This window comes from Liolophura sinensis, chromosome 9 (assembly GCF_032854445.1).
Source record: "Liolophura sinensis isolate JHLJ2023 chromosome 9, CUHK_Ljap_v2, whole genome shotgun sequence".
Lineage (NCBI taxonomy): Eukaryota > Metazoa > Mollusca > Polyplacophora > Chitonida > Chitonidae > Liolophura > Liolophura sinensis.
Genome location: NC_088303.1, coordinates 8,372,534 through 8,388,846, shown reverse-complemented (window position 1 = coordinate 8,388,846; position 16,313 = coordinate 8,372,534). Strand labels below are relative to the sequence as shown.

The following is a 16,313-nucleotide window of genomic DNA, read 5'->3' as shown; positions in this document are numbered from 1 at the left end:
ACATACATAAAAGTTTTTGTAGTTTAAAAGGTAAACGGAATCGACATTCACTGACGGTGGAGGTATAATTTCCTGTGTTCATTTGGTCACGCTGAAATAGACATGCCATACCTAAAATCTAGCACAGCCTAGACTTGCCTGTCCCTTTAATACATCAGACAATCAGAGATGACTGTCAATGCTGATTGGCTCACAGTGAAGATAGGATTCCCTGGGTTAAACTCAGTGGCCACGCACCATAAATGTAGTGTACCTAAAATAAAGCTTAGCCTAAGCAAAGCCTGGGCTTGCCTATATCTCTCACATCAGCCAATCAGAATCAATTCTGTTTCCCTTTAAGATGACCAAAACTCGAGAACTGTGAGTTATGCAATATAGCACCTATCAAGGTACAAATCACAAAGTCTGTCTAGAAAGGACTGATGACTGGCAGAAATATTACAGTTCATTTCACTGCGGTGGTAAAAGACACTGTAAGAAGTAAGTGCACAAATTTAGCACAAACAGAGGTCTATGATAGGCAAATCGTGAATTTCATTTGGCTATCCATATGCTATGGGAGGCAAATGCAACCCTGTGAATAGCTGAGCAAAATGTTGGGCTATGAGGTAAGACTTCCTTGGTCTTGGATATGCAAATCGCTAGATGACTGGCCAAAAACTTTAACTGAACTGGACACCGACACCACCCCCGTCACGGATAGCATCTAATCCCCCTATCACAGCAATGTGCATATTATGCATTGAGTAAAACCCTGAAGGACAGATGAAAGCACCCGTGGAAGAAAACGTAACAAGGTCCATCTACGCTTCATCAGTCAATACTAGATGAGAACTCTGGACAACAAGGGCACATCTCAGGAAAAAGTGATCTGAAAATTCTAACATTAACTACATATAGTAAACAAGGCTCATACTGTCATTTATATTTGGGTCTCAAATTTGCAATCTACCATATCTTGGTTTATTTTACACATGAATCATCAGCAATGAAATGCTAAAACCAATTCTTATCAAACAGCCAATATGTTTGTTTGTTTGACTGCGGTTTAATGTTGCATGCTTTCAACATTATTTTGGTCATATCACAACAAAGTATCCTTGTAGTTGCAGAGTGGATTAGCTCCCATTTCAACTCCAGCAGCTCAAAGGAAGCGGAGCCTGGCCTGGTCACCGGGTGTCGCCTGTGTATAGCTTTGGGGAATCCCCACTGTTGCCATGACACTGCAAGGTCGAGTCCGAGTCTAAAAACTGAATTATTAAATGAGAAAAATAAAGGTCTCCCTTGCTAAATTATAAGTAAATCTTAATTCTGTAATGATGGCACTTTCCAGTCCACCATCAGTTTGGCACAACAGTACCAGGAATAATATGTGGGTCTATGTCACCATACTCCTTACAGTTCATGTGTTGCTCTTTACCTTTTGCTTTACATCACTGCTACCAATAACAAATTTTGTACAGAAATCTTGAACAACGCCGAGGTCAATGGGGTCACGGTGATGAGGCAGGAAGTGATGTCAGAAAACACAAACAATCAATCTCAACCTTTGTCTCTGATAATATTTTATTCACATGCATTCTCTTTATCTAGAGTATGTACAACATTATTCTGACCAAAACCTTAAAACAATTTTATTGATGACTGCTGTTTAAATAGTTTTGCAGGAAGGCACACGTGCTGAGGCTAAGCCTAAACAAGCCTACCTGCGTGTCATGGACTCCAAAGGTCAAGCTTGTCTAGTGGTGGCAGTGATGTCATTTCATTGAAACAACAACAACCTAGAGGTTATGACATTGTATATTTAGGCTACACATGTGCAGTATGCCATATTAAATGAGTTTGCTCATTTGTTTCTAGTGGATGGAACATAGTGATTTTATACAATGAACACATAAATAAGTTGGGCACACGTATCAGCAGCAGTTTAACCATGTAACGTGTATCATGTATGATTAACGTGTATCATTCAGGGGGAAAAAGTCCTATTTCATTTTCACAATGAACTGAAATACGTGTCTATTTTCTTACAATTTGGCCGAGCAGAATCCAAAATAATTATACCTTCAGCTTTTGCACACTATTTGAGAAATGTTTCAACATCATGAAATAATCATTTGATAATGAGAACAATCAAGGGGATAACAACTATAGAAATTTTAAAACCAATACTTTATAAATTTTCTAAAATATCTCAATGAATTAAACTGAAAAAATCCAGACAGAATCAAATTTTTTGTTAACACACCAAACAAAATATTCATTGAAGTTCTCTTCTCAATAGATATATTTCTATTCTGAACCATCTTGCACACATTTGTTAAGATACAAATCCTGAAAAATACTGAAAAATCCAAGATAGCGTTAGATACCTTGGTATTGTAAATAATTCATGTTGATCAGGTTTATCTTGTATCATGACTACACAGTTATTTGGCAAGTTTTAAGCAAATCAGAGGCGATTTTGTAAAATGGCCTAGATGCCAGCCTTGAGCTGCTACAGAAGAGTTACCGTGTGAGACAGCCCCGAATTTGCCGACTTATGGTAGCAAACATTTACTGCTGTTTACACATGCACTAACACTTCCCTAGCATAAAATCGACGTCAGCTGTGTGTTGTCTGAAAGTAACTAACCTGTTGTGAGATTGACGAAGCAAAACAATCCATGGTAATCAGGAAAAATAATCACAATAATTTTGAAGCATATACCATAGCAGTTATTGAGCCTGCCTCCATTCTGCTGCCTTAATAAGACCAATCTTGATGTCATGACCATCATCGGCAGATTTTCCTCTCACAAAAGGTAGCGCTAGTGTGAATTAGCGCTTGCACGTCACATTTCTTCTGTTTGCGTGATGCAAAACATGTTGCATCCTGCGGTTTCATCTGTGATATATTTGTTCTACACACTGTGACGTCACACAGCTGACCCTGCAGTGGAATGTCCAGCATCACTGAAACGATGTAATACAGCCCTTCGGATTTCTCCTGGTATCCCATTAAGAAAACCATATCAAAATGGCTGTCGCAGTGGGGTTGACCCTGAAAATTTTTTTTGTGTGAATTTGTATGATTGCAATGAACTATTTATGGTTAGGCCGATCTAAGAACAGGTTATTAATTTGTAGAAACATTCGCTTGACATCAATTTATGTTATGGAAGATTTAACAACAGTGTGATCAGCTGTAAATGTTCCTTCCTGTAAATTTCGCAAATTTGGAACTGTTTCACAGGAAACTCTTGCAACCGCACTGCTTAAAATGAGAGTTACCTCACTCCGCAACTAGAGCGTCCTTTTAGCAAGTTGTGCCCGATGCTGACATAGTTATAACTATGCCTCATTGGAATCCCGAATTGCAATGCCGAAGACACCAGGCAAGGCACCCAGTCACATTATACCAACACCAGTCTGATCGGTACTCAGCCTATTCCTCCTGTGCAGAGTTTTGTGCAATGTGAAGGTCTGACTCAATTCAGGATTGAACTCCTGATCTATTGTTTACTAGGTAGAAGCTCTATCCACTACGCCAATCAGAAAGCCAATGTACACAACATATATAAAACATTCAGTAATTTGTGACAGAACTATGTGCTAAGACATAAAACATTAAGTAAATGTGCTGATCTCTTTGTATGTCTTCTGCATATCAAGTACAACTTATGTCAGAGCATAATCCTGCCATGTGCCCATCTAGCACATCCCTCCCTGCTTTTTGACAATATTATAGTTTATACCACTGAACATCTCAAGATGTAACATGGTGAACCGGATTTTTGCACATCATGTAATCTTCCACAACCTTTTCAGATTTTTATCTTCTTACAACACATTTTTCAACAAATATCATTGCACACACTCAAATATTTCGTGAGTTTGTATCAACAGCTTGACTCGAAGAAAAGATCCCAACAAGAACACATCTGTGATCCAACTTTAAATGCATATCTTACTTATTTGAACTGAGGAGAAAAATTTTCAGAAAGTAAACTGAGCAAGAGATTCCTTTTCAGCATGTACAGGAAAGGTTGACCTGTTCAAGTGGAGCTGTGACCTTGTTTCTATATAAGGAACCTAACCACGATATATGTGCATCAAGAAATCGCATCTCAGGCACTAAGACCAACACAAACATGCACGCTACAATTTCATATCTTAGAAGATTGCCTCAAAGACTGTCGCCCCTTATGAAACGAAACATATTCATCAAGATGGCCATGGTGAGTGTAAACAATGCCGTCTCAGGATACAGGATGCGGCTGCCATTAGAGGTTGGTTTCATTTTAACATGGGGGGATGATCTTTGCGTCCAACAATCTCCTAAGGAATGAAGGTGAAGCCGCCGAAACTGTAGCGTGCACATTTGTGTTGGTGTGTACTTTTGCAGGAGACATGAGAAAACTCCCTGAGGTGTAAGTTGGTAGAACTCTGGCACTACTCAAAGACAATCAAATAAAACATTGTTTAGCTCTAGCCTCTAGTGTGAGCGAAGGTGTCAAGGTAGGTGGAGCTGGCCAACATTAATGCTTGAACTCAAGTCTATGCAATGATGTGCATGTTTGTACAGAAAGCAATTGCTTGAGACGGAATACATAAGTTTGGCATTGTTTGTACCACTAGTATCGATATGGCACACTAACCAAGTGTAACCAATTGTAACCAACTAAATTTAATTGCATAACTTTAAAATTTAAAGGTTAACTATTAATTTGTACAGACACTGGCGTGTGGTTTAAAAAGCTCACTATGCTCCTCAAGTACTTTGCCTTGAGGAATGATTTATTTATTTATCTGATCAGTGTTTTACACCGTACTCAAGAATATTTCACTTATACGACAGCGCCCAGCTTTATGGTGGGTGGAAACTGGGCTAGGGGAAACCCACAACCACCCGCAGCTTGCTGTCGGACTTTCCCATGTATGGTCAGAGCTGGACTTGAACTCACAGCGTCCCCATTGGTGAGAGGCTCCTGGGTTCCTGCATTAGTGTGCTAACCAACTGAGCCACAGAGACCCCCACTGAGGAATGCAGAGTTTTTATTTGATCAATAAATAAATGCTGAGGTAGCCGCAACTGCGCCAACGGTTACTGAACTAAGGTATGTACCATCCTTACAAATGCTACCAGTTCAAAGCTTGAAGTTCGTCCCCGCAACGTTCAGGTTAGGTCAGGCGTAATTAAAACTGTGCTCCACAAGGAAGCTTGTCATCTAATCATATCTTCCTCACATCGCAGCTGTACCTCACTAGCAACGAAATACCACCCACTCGCTCACCTGAACAGGTCACTGGTCACCATGTTGTCATCCTCACAATCCACGAATCGCCAAATTCAGTGTGATGATAGATGTGTACCTTGTCACTTTTGCTGTTGGTGCAACATGTGCCGTGAAGGGAAGTTGATTAGTGTAAGTGACAACATGGTCACCAGTGACGTGTTTACGTGGGGGAGGGGGAGGTATTTCGTTGCTAGTGAGGTAAAGCTCACAGCTGCGGCTAAATGTTGAGGGAGGTTGAAAATCTACCTTTACTTTTAATTTCATTGAACTAGAGTGTTCTGACAGTTATTTTAATGGGTTGATTACTGAAAAATACCACATATGAATAGGATACTCCAAGTAAATGTTCACAGATCTAACAGCATCTCCTATTATTAAGTGTGCAGATACCGTGACCACAGCATGATATATTCACTGATGAACTATTCATCTCAAAAGACAGTTAAGACACAAATAACATGTTAGTAAGAGCTACAACATTTTCAACAAACCTCAAAGTAAGTATAGCTTCCGATGTTACATTTCAATACCACTGGATGCATTTTTCTTGGCTTCTTGACAAACCGAAAGTAAAGCGGCCGAGACTCCGCGCCATCCGGACCACGTGACCGGTGCCTATGAAAACTGTAGGTTTGCCTTTTCTGGCGGAAGAAAATAGATAACCCTGAGCAGAATTAAATTCTCTGGTTTAAAGTAGGGTGCGCTGACAACTGTGCACCCGCCTGCCACAATATCAGTTACTTTCAAAAAATTTTTATGCAGACAGAGAAGAAAAAAGAGTGGAAAAAAAAAGAAGAAAAAACAACGGGAGAGAGAAACATATTCCATTGATACACAAAAAAATAGAAGTCATATTATACTTCGGCCGTTATGTTTGTTCTATCATCAGTAACAGTGAAGAATAGATAGGCTTACATCTGATGTAGCTCAGCAGGTTTGAAATGCTAGCAGGCCTATGTAAGCCTATATGTATTCTTTACTGTACATGGACGTATTTCCTGATGATGGTACGAACATAATGGCCGAAACAGAGATTGACAAATAACGTCACTGAATATTTGTGGTTACTTTCAGTTTTTCCACAGGTATATTTTAACCATGCAAAACTGATTTGTGGAACCATTGAAGTGGGCCTGTTTAGACACCACATCGAACTAATTCAGTCTAAAGTCAAAATAATAAGTACCAGTACCGGTAATAGTCATAATTGTTATTACTTTTACAAGCAAAACCAACGCCAAAGGTTAATTAAATCTGAATGAGTGAATGAAGTTTTATCACTACACAAGTATATATTCACCTCGATCTTCAGCAGGCGTGCAGAATTCATTATTATGTCTGACCTTTGTTTATTAGTACAAGCACCAGTACCGAGTAGTTATTTTTTACTTGTGTTCAGTAAAACATGAAAACTGATATCGGTAGGGCCTACGTTGTGCTACAATGTCATGTAATTTATCACACAGATATTCATGTAATATGAACCAGATTTCCCCAGAATGTAGAGGTTGGAGTTTTTAAAAGTGCAGGTCTAGACTACATAGGCCTACATGCGTGTCTGTTTCACTGCATGGATTCAATCTATCGCAGGCCTGAACTGAAGCAATAGGTACTTCTCGATCTTGAAGAGTGGGAGTGGTTACAGTTAATCAATGACAATCACGTAAGCAAATTTTCCCGCACAGTGTTAATTTGAGGGATTCGTCAATTAGTAGGTTTCACTTTATTAGACAGTGGTACAGGTATATTCATTTACACCGCAGCAGGTGTTTTTCAGGTGCTAAACAGAAGGGGCGTAACTGTTGTGAGCTCTCTAACGTTTAGGGTAAAAATGTATATGCTGTCGTCAGGACGCTCAAATTCAGACTTGTCAAAATTTGCCCGCACAAATAGCTTTCGTTCAAGTTCAGCATCATTTTATCCGATTTAGATCGACTAATAGGTGGGAGATGAATCGAAGTAGTACGACGGTTAATGGAAGGTTTGTTGCTTATGTGGTTTTTCGCGGTTTGGTGATTTAACTTGGAAAGCGAAGGTTGCGTGCCTGGTCGGGGCATTCTGCTTCAGAGCTTGTTTAACTGATCTGTGGGTTATTCTCTGGGAAATTAGAAAACCGGCAATGTGCACTGCTTCAGTTATATATTATTACGTCATAACAGTTGCTTGTTGTTCCATTTTAGGCTAAAACATTTGTTTGTTTGTTTAGACGCATTTAACTATTAAGGACCCAGCAAACTACTCGTCAAGGTCTTCCAAAAATAAGACACTCTCACGGTTTCATCTGTCATTTGTGTCAACCCAGTCAGGCTTCTGAAATTTGCTTTTCATTAAGATCATTATCTCAAAATTTGAGCGTCATAAATGTGCAGTTTAGCTCAGGTGACTACATAATTATAAAATTTTCAGCATACCTGTTAATTGTGGTCACACATCTGAATTCATGTCTTCAGCACCAACAGCTAGCTGTAAAATTGTACTTGAAACAAGCCTTGGATGATTATCTGCCAATATTTACACACTGAAAAAAGCTCCCACCACCAAATAACAAAAGTACAGAAGGTGTCGTCCTGACGCCCATATCATTCTTCGTCATCCTCAAAACAATAACAGTATTCTGAGAAAACAGGCTTATTTAATATTGTGGTCCTGTACCCAACTCGGCTCGTATGAAAACAAGTGTTGCGTTTTAATGTTCTAAAAGCATTGCCTGGCTAGAAAACTGGCTGGCATGACCTGGGGTATGCTCTGTGCATAAGTTTGACTTCCATAAACATTGTAAACTTATAGTGCCACGAAATCACAAACCAAGATGGCATGTCCTTAGAAAATGGTTTTGGAACTGTTGCTGTATTTAAATATTAGTAGCATTGTGTAGACATTCATTCAAAGATTGGTTCATGTGGATTTAACTGTTCTTAGGAGCTGCATGGCCAGGAGCTTAAACAGAGCTATCTGTGTGTTCACTACAGCTGGGACTAATCTAACAGATCTGGGACATACCTGTTGTATTAGTCCCAGAGTATAGGCCTGTTGATAATTTTTTATTTCTGTTGTCATGTGAGATAAACTCTTCATTTATGTTGCAAAATTTTTCTTGTCCAATGATCTTCATGGTCAGCAAAGTTTCAAAGTGTAAATGGTTGAGTTAAAAAATTACAGCTGAAACAGTGAGGATGCCTTTATTTTAATTGAAACCGATAACTGAGTTGTAGGTTAGGTTTTTTGTGTGTGGACGCATGCAATTTTTTAGCCACAACTGCACTGATGGATACAGAACTAATATATGTACCATCGCTAATGTAACTGAGCTCAAAACTGGAAGTTCCCCCTCTCATTTCCGTTCTGCCTGGCTGTAAGCAAAACTGTGCTTTATGTCAAGCAGGATTACTAAGACCCACCCTCTAATCATATTTCCCCACTTCACCATTGTAGCTAACTGGGAACAAAATATCGCCCACTAGTTTACCTGAACAGACAATGTACGGTCCACAATTCTTTGTTTCATGACACATCACTTTGTTTCTTGACACATCCACAATGCTTTTTTTCCCATCATTGGTGATCATGTCATTCGAGCCTTTTGTGGATGTGTTTTAAAACCACTATTGTTGCCAAGATGCACCTGAGTTTGTGATTACAGCTTTAATGATGAATGTTGTGAGGGTTTTTGATCTTGCTCTTTGATCAGATTGGCATGAATTAAGAAGTTTGTTTGGGGTATATAACCCTTCCTACCCAGTGCAAAAACCACTGTACCCACAAACAAAGAATATGGTTTAAGGGGCAAAAAGATGCCAAACAGAAAATAAGAAAAAAAAAATCACTTTTGAGACATATTTTATATTTCTAATAAACCATCTATGTTATGTCACTATAGCAACATATCTAATTTCTGGATTTACCGTTGGGACGTTAGGAAAACTAGTTTAAAGACTTTTTTTATGCCCCAAGAAGAAAGCTGACAGGCTTTTTTTTGTATTTCAATATGTAAGGCCATTCCATAAAAGTTTATGGAATTTCCTTTTTTGGAAAAAAGCTTTAATTAAGGACTGAAAAAAAATGTTGTTTCTCTTCTTGCAGTGAAAGGCAGGCCAAGTTTGTCCAGGATAGGATTAATCAAGTGGAGAAGTACTTTGGTTTCCTGTGTCAAACATTTGGGTCAATCACAAGGAAGAATGCTCGATTAAGAGATAAATGTAAGTTTTGATCTCATTGTTAAAGAAAGATTATAATTTCTGTCAGAAAGTGAAGGAAACCTATTTTGTTGAAGCCTGGGTTGCTTTTTAAGCAATCCATATATATATGTATATTAATGTAAAATGCAATACAGGTGCTTGAAAAAATAACCGATAATAAATAACATATTATTCCCTCTTTGTAAACATGATATGTTTGCAATAATGGCACAATATTCTGGACTGCTGTGCTATTTAGTTGTCATTTATCATTATAGTGGGTGGGTAGTACATGCAGTAAGTGCAGAAAATAAACGCAGAAGGTATTTATATGTAACATGTGTGCTGTAGTTTGGATTCAATCTACATGATCTCAATTTGTATCATTTAAACTTCATTTTAGGATTCTAGGCAATTGTCCACATTATTCTGTATTTGCTGAATACATGTATTACTTCGTTGCAGCAATGTATTCCATATGGTACTTATGCCTTAATATGTATTTAAAGTACAGATACCTGCTGTAAATGGAGGTATATCCTTGCTGGGACTAATTATTGACAGATATTAGTCCCAGATCCTTGCAAAGGGAAACAACCTATATATTCTGCAAATATTTAATTATGTATATATTTGATTGGTATTTTAAGCCACACTCAAGAATATTTCACTTATACAACTGTAGCCATATTCCGTAAATAAGCAATAAGCTAAGTCTTAATTGCAGCTTAAAGTGTGGCGAAATGTAAAACCTCTTTCTTTTGACAGCTGATATCCTGACCACACATGTCTTGAGCTACGCTGACAATGAGAGCATAAATCACTCCACTCGCAAATGTTTGGTAGAATTTGCTGGCAATTATGGCACAGTACAGGATTACAGACAAGCTCAGGTGAGTTGTAAAAGTTTTCTTAAAGTTTACATCTAGGCAAAGGGTTTTGGTGGGGATGGGTTGAGCTATTTGGAGGAGTGGGTGAAGCCACAAATAAGGCTGAAAGTTAATTATTTTATTTATTTAGGATGGTTTGAATTGCATGTTTCAAGTTTTTAAATGACACTATGTGAGGTAATTGCCTCCCTTTCCATTGGTTTTGAAAATCCATGTGACAGTGCCCATGTATCTGACCTGGAAGAGCATTGTCATTCGTCATTACCCATTTCTCTTTTTTATCAACACAAATTGAGCAATAAAGTTCATCTAATTTCTCTTTGTTTATCCTACTACTCATTTCTACCATGCATATGTGAATGATTCAGTATGAACGTTCACCTCTCTCAGCAACACTTCAGCAAAATGTATTGTTGTAGGTGGAAAGACTGGAAGCAAAAGTCGTCAAGCCACTGAGTAATTATGGGAACGTATTCAAGAAACTTAAGGTTGGTATGTTTCTTGATACTCTCTGTCACTGTTTTGAATTTTTTTTTTCTGTGAATCCTTTGGAAATAGATTAGGTTGTTAATTTGTAGGTGTTCACAAAATTTTTTTTCTGATAGAAGTTTTGGAACCTTTATTGTCACCAAACCCACAAGCCCTTGACCTGAAAATGGTTTTCAATCCCTGCGGCCTTAATTGTATAGGCCGAATTAAATTTTACACGCATGTGTTTTTTTTTCTGTTTTCACCTATTAACATTTTACAGCCATCATATGTCTGGAATGTTAGCTATCGTACAGTCCAATCAATGAATGAATCAAATAATTTTCTGTTGACCACTTCACATACTCAGGACCAATCCTTGTGACTTATACTTGTATAATGTTGTAGGTTTTAAAGGCTAATTACCATTGAGCACAGTGTTAGTCAACCACATTTTGGGACATACATTCTGTGTTGCATTAAATATTTTACAAGAAAGGATTTCATCAGAGTTTTAAAAACCTTTTTCTGGTCTGTGGTGTGTGTTCAAGGTTTATTGATTAATATTTCATGTGTGAAGAATTCAATGCGCACATTCAAGCTGTGGTAAAATAACTTATTTTCTGTCAAATTAAGTATCAAAGTGTTAAAAAGTATTGTTAATTTTATGACTTTACGTGTACTGTACTAACATTTGTAGATGTTCTTCATAGCATCCAAGTGCTTTCTTAGCTGCCTGTGTGGTTATAACTTTTTTTTTTGCTTCCCTCAAAGGCGGATTTAAAAAGAGCTATTGCTTCAAGAAAGAAGGAAATGAAGCAGCAGAAGAGTCTACAGACAGCCAAGGAAAAGAACACCGGAAACCCCAACCTAATTGTATCCTTCAATCCATCAGCTTTTCCATTTGCATGCTTTGTGTGCTGCAGTTAATCTCCCCATTATTTTATGTGGCAGAGCATCTCATTGTCAGTCCATATTTGCCCATATAAAACATGAAACACAAAACAGCTTTGTGTGGATGTGCATGCTTCTCGCTATCAAGGTTGAAATTAATCAGAAGTCAAATGTTTTGCCTGGCTTAATTTATATTTACTTGTTGTGTAAAAAGTATTTATTTTCTCTTTGTGCGTGACTGTGTTTGTTTAATGCCTTGACCCTGGTCCAGTCTCAGGTACAGTTTGGTATTGTGAAGACGTGAAAAACTTCTACATCACCTCCAGTTGTGTGATTTAGTATCTTTTTCTTTGTTCTCTGTTATTTTTTGTCTCTTTTGTTCATTAGACCTTTAAAAATGAGATCCTTCTGAATGGAGAATTGTGACACCACTGAAATGTAGTTTTGTTGCATGACTATAGCTGAGCAGTTTTTAGATTAAGATACATTGCAGGATGTAATGCGTAAGAAAAAGTGTTTTATTAAGACTACAGACTGAAACACATTTACATGTTTGTGTGAGCTAATGTTCCATTTTGCTTTCAGTGTCGTATAACAATTTAACATCTCTAAATTCATGGGCTCTGTTTTAAACGTCCAGCATTTTTCTAAAAATGTTCATTCTTCCCTTTTAATCACCAAGCTTTGTCTTATTTTATCTTTGATGTTTTCAGTCCCCAAAATAAGCAAGCTGTATTAAAACTAACAAGTACATAGAACAAAATATGATGGTTTAAATATAATAAGCTTAGTTTCAACTCAGATTTCCCTTCAAAACTTAAAGCTCTCAGAAAGTATCGTTTTAAGGTGCTTTTTCTATAATTTCTTTATTCAAGATCACAATTTCACTCTTGATGTTTTGCATCAAAACCTTTATATTTTTTCTATATATATGGTCCTGTAGAGCTGAGTGTAGATTTGATTTTGAAGCAAAGAAAAGTTACATGATATGTGTGTGTTAAATGTGTTAGTTGTATATTTGAAAGTTCTTGATCTGATGTTACAGGCTGAAAATGCTTTACAGCATGCCAGTGAAGATGCCAGCAGGTCAAGTAAAGAACTGGAAGATAGCATGAACAGATTTGAGAAGAACAAGATCACTGATTTGAAAGTGAGTCCAAGTACAGAATCATGAGTTGCTTGAAACAGTATGGAAAATCTATTACATTTATTACACTATTCTATACCATCATTTCTTGTTACAAAGACTTTGTCCTGTATTAACAGAAATGTTTAAATACTTTTATGTATACAATGCTTTTAAAAAATGCCATGTATATTAATGGAAAATCTCCTGTGTACAAATATTTGTATTACCATTCTGGTAAGTTTATGTATGTACATTGTATTATTATTGATTCTTATTGTGTTATTTCTAATCTCTTTAGCGAAGTATTGTTATGTCTGGTGCTTCTAAGAAGTGGCCGAAATACATACTGTGGGCTGATTGGGGCTTCATGGTAAAGAGCCTTGTCTTTGAATCGTCACATTCGCAAGGCCTTGGCTCAGTCCATGCCTGGGACAGGGAATTTGCTGGAAGCCCTGGCCTCCTCTTCTTTTAGGGCTTTGGTGACAATGAGATGTCAGCATTACTCACTGGGCCATACAAGAGATATGACATAAAGTTTGTTGCAGGTCAAATACACCTTTCACTTGTTGAAAACCTGTGCATCAAATGTGGAAAAAATTCATGAATTATTTAATTGCTAAAGGGGGCTGGTGTATTTTTGTGCATAGGAGTTTTCTTAGCAGTATAAGTTATATATTCTTGAATGCAGCATTGAAATGCCAGTCAGTTGATACATGCCTTACAAATGTACTTTTCTATTTCAGAAAGTTCTGAGTGATTATGTTAAAATAGAGATGTCCTTCCACAGTAAGGCATTGGAGTATCTCACCAAGTGTTCCCAGAATCTAGAAGCTATAGATGAGGATGAAGATTTAACGGTGAGTTTTATTATTACCAGTAATAGTTAAAGCTAAAATTATTGTTATAGGCTGGTAGGAGAACTATCCTTGGGCAATTCAAGAGCAGAATCTGGTTTTGTCCAGGCTAAAGGAATTTTAAGTTGGCTAATTAAAGTTTTGACTGATGAGGTCCTGGCCATTGAGATTTTACTGCAGCTCAAATCCAGCCAGCAAAGGTTTGTCTGTAGATTACAGTTAGCAGATTTCTTATTTATCTGAGAAAGGGCATTAGTTTACACTCAATATTTAATTGTCATGATTGTGCTTACATGTGCTCATAAACCGTGACAGCCATTGTATACATGGAAAACTTGTATTAAGCATGGTGTTGCAAGGATCACCATTGAAGTAAATAAAGTTTCAACACCAGTATAGTTTAGTTTGGTGATCTCTAGCTGTCACTGTGATTTTGTCCGTTAAAGTTGAGGCTGTATTTATAGTGTCAGCAAGTTGGTTAGATGGATACTGGTGTAAAATTAGTAAGTTCCTAAATGTTTGGTCAGTCCTCTAGCAACATGTACACTGTATCACTATCTGAATAATACATATATGCAATTATTTCTCAAACGTCTTCCCTATGCTCACTATATATGCATGTACATGTATGCAATGCTTTCTCAAACTTCTTCCCCATTCTCACTATATGCAGGTACATGTATGTAGATTAATATCTATGGTTTTGCCTTAATTCCCAGGAGTTCAAGAACTCATTGCGTGAATTCCGTGGCGTTCCTTCCATCTTGCCCCGCCAGGGCGAGATGTCAAATCAGCCGGGCGTGTCCAGCAATGTTAACCAACGCCCAGGGAATACCCTTACCAGCACAGCCAGGGAACAGACCCTTACCTCCAGTGTAAGTCAGACAGACATGAGGTGCCAGTTTGGTGTACATGTATTACTGGGTATTACTATGTGTAAATGGTTACATCCTGGAATAGCACACCTGCATGATACTACAAAATAACAGTTCAGTAAAACCATAAATACCGGTACTGTTGTGTGTTTACCACATTTACAAGCGTTCACAGTTAAGCTTTCTCCCTCCTCAAACTGAATATGGTAGACATGTTTCTAGGGTTAGTCAAATTCTACTTTAATTCCAAGAGAAACTAGGTGGTATAAATATTAAAATTATATGAAGAATACCCCTATAGAACGGTGTTAAAACCATGTGTCGTCCAGATTTGTGTTACAAATTCCTTTAAAACAAATATTTCGGCATTTTCCGCACTAATGTTTTTTCTGATGTGGCGTAATAATAATACATAACTATGTGACGATGAATCAAGCATATATGGCATTGAGTAAGGTATTTATGCTGGAATGAGAGTTTGAATGAAAGCACAACATCATAGGTTTTTCTCTGACAGCTTGTATTCATTTTGCAGTAAACATGGAAATGTACAAATTTGATATCAGTTATATTTAATCTGATTTGAAATTAAAACCTTTTCATAGTAGAACTTGCTTGAGGTTATTTTTCAAGAATTCTTAAATAGTGTAAATAGTGCTAGTGCATCAGAATGACTCAGGAGCCTCTCTCCAATGCAGTCTCTGTGAGTTCAATTCCAACTCATACTGGCTTCGTCTTCAGTTGTAAGTGTGAAGGCCTGACAGCAACCTGATTGTCATAGGTTTTCCATGGGCTCTGGTTGATTCTTCTCACCTGAGAGGAATATAGCTGTATAATTGAAGTATTCTTATGTGTAGTCTTGAATACTGGTCAGATAAATAAATAACTGAGCAGTGTAATTAAACATAATAAAAATGTATTGAATTGGTAAAAAAAAATCTCTGCCTAAATTAAAGTTATTATCAGGCCAAAAAACTTGATAAACTTTTCAGTTTTTAAAATTTGGCCCTGCTTTTTATTTTCCCCCATGTCCAAAACCTGACAATTCAGATTTTTAAGTGAAGTAATACCAAGCGTAGAGTATGTGGATGAAAGCAAGAGACATTGGGGGCTGCTGGGTTTGGCCCAGATTTTAAACATAAAATATGACTTAATACCAGTTTTAGCTAATACACCTTTTGAACAACTGGGCCCTATTATTTTGTAATCAGAAGAAATTGTATTAAATAGCCATGGTATGACAAATGTTCACACGATGTAACCATACACATGTGTTCTAATTCTGTACTTATAACAATGGCTTTCCAGGGGATGTACAGCACAGATGGCATTGATGATGACGATGATGATGATGACTTGTCAGATGATGATGATGATGGCTATGAATACAGGCGATGATCCACAATGACATTCAAGTCCTTCATTATACTCAGTCATCATCAGCTTCATGTACCATGAGTTTATATTCAGCAATGGTGTCCTCTGTTAATGATCAATGATGAGAGTTTATAAAAGAACTTCATAGATTTTGGCATATAGACTTTTTTTAGATGATTATTTAATTTAACATATATAACATTCAGTAACTGTGATGTAGAATATTTTGTGGATAATAATTTCCATCATATGCCATTTTGCATGTGAAACTTACCTATTAGTTTGTTCCAAGATGCTAATGTCTGCAAAATGTTAAAATGAAATTGAATTTAAAATTCAGTTAGCTTTGTTTGTACTGACACTACCAATATT

General features: G+C 37.3%; 2 protein-coding genes across 2 annotated transcripts in view; one reads left to right on the top strand and one right to left on the bottom strand.

Annotated features, from left to right (window-relative positions):
- LOC135474759 (uncharacterized) overlaps positions 1-5,862 on the bottom strand; it is a 56,639-nt gene extending 50,777 nt beyond the window's left edge. The window contains exon 1 of the mRNA XM_064754347.1: positions 5,771-5,862. The gene's annotated coding sequence lies outside the window, so the exon portion shown is untranslated. The remainder of the gene's footprint in view (positions 1-5,770) is intronic.
- Positions 5,863-7,155: 1,293 nt separating this feature from the next.
- LOC135475858 (CBY1-interacting BAR domain-containing protein 1-A-like) lies at positions 7,156-16,313 on the top strand. The gene is made up of 9 exons (XM_064755803.1): positions 7,156-7,260; positions 9,360-9,475; positions 10,223-10,347; positions 10,764-10,832; positions 11,587-11,688; positions 12,752-12,856; positions 13,579-13,692; positions 14,409-14,564; positions 15,873-16,313. The coding sequence occupies exons 1-9, from the start codon at positions 7,229-7,231 to the stop codon at positions 15,960-15,962; spliced, it is 909 nt and encodes a 302-aa protein (XP_064611873.1). The 5' UTR covers positions 7,156-7,228; the 3' UTR covers positions 15,963-16,313.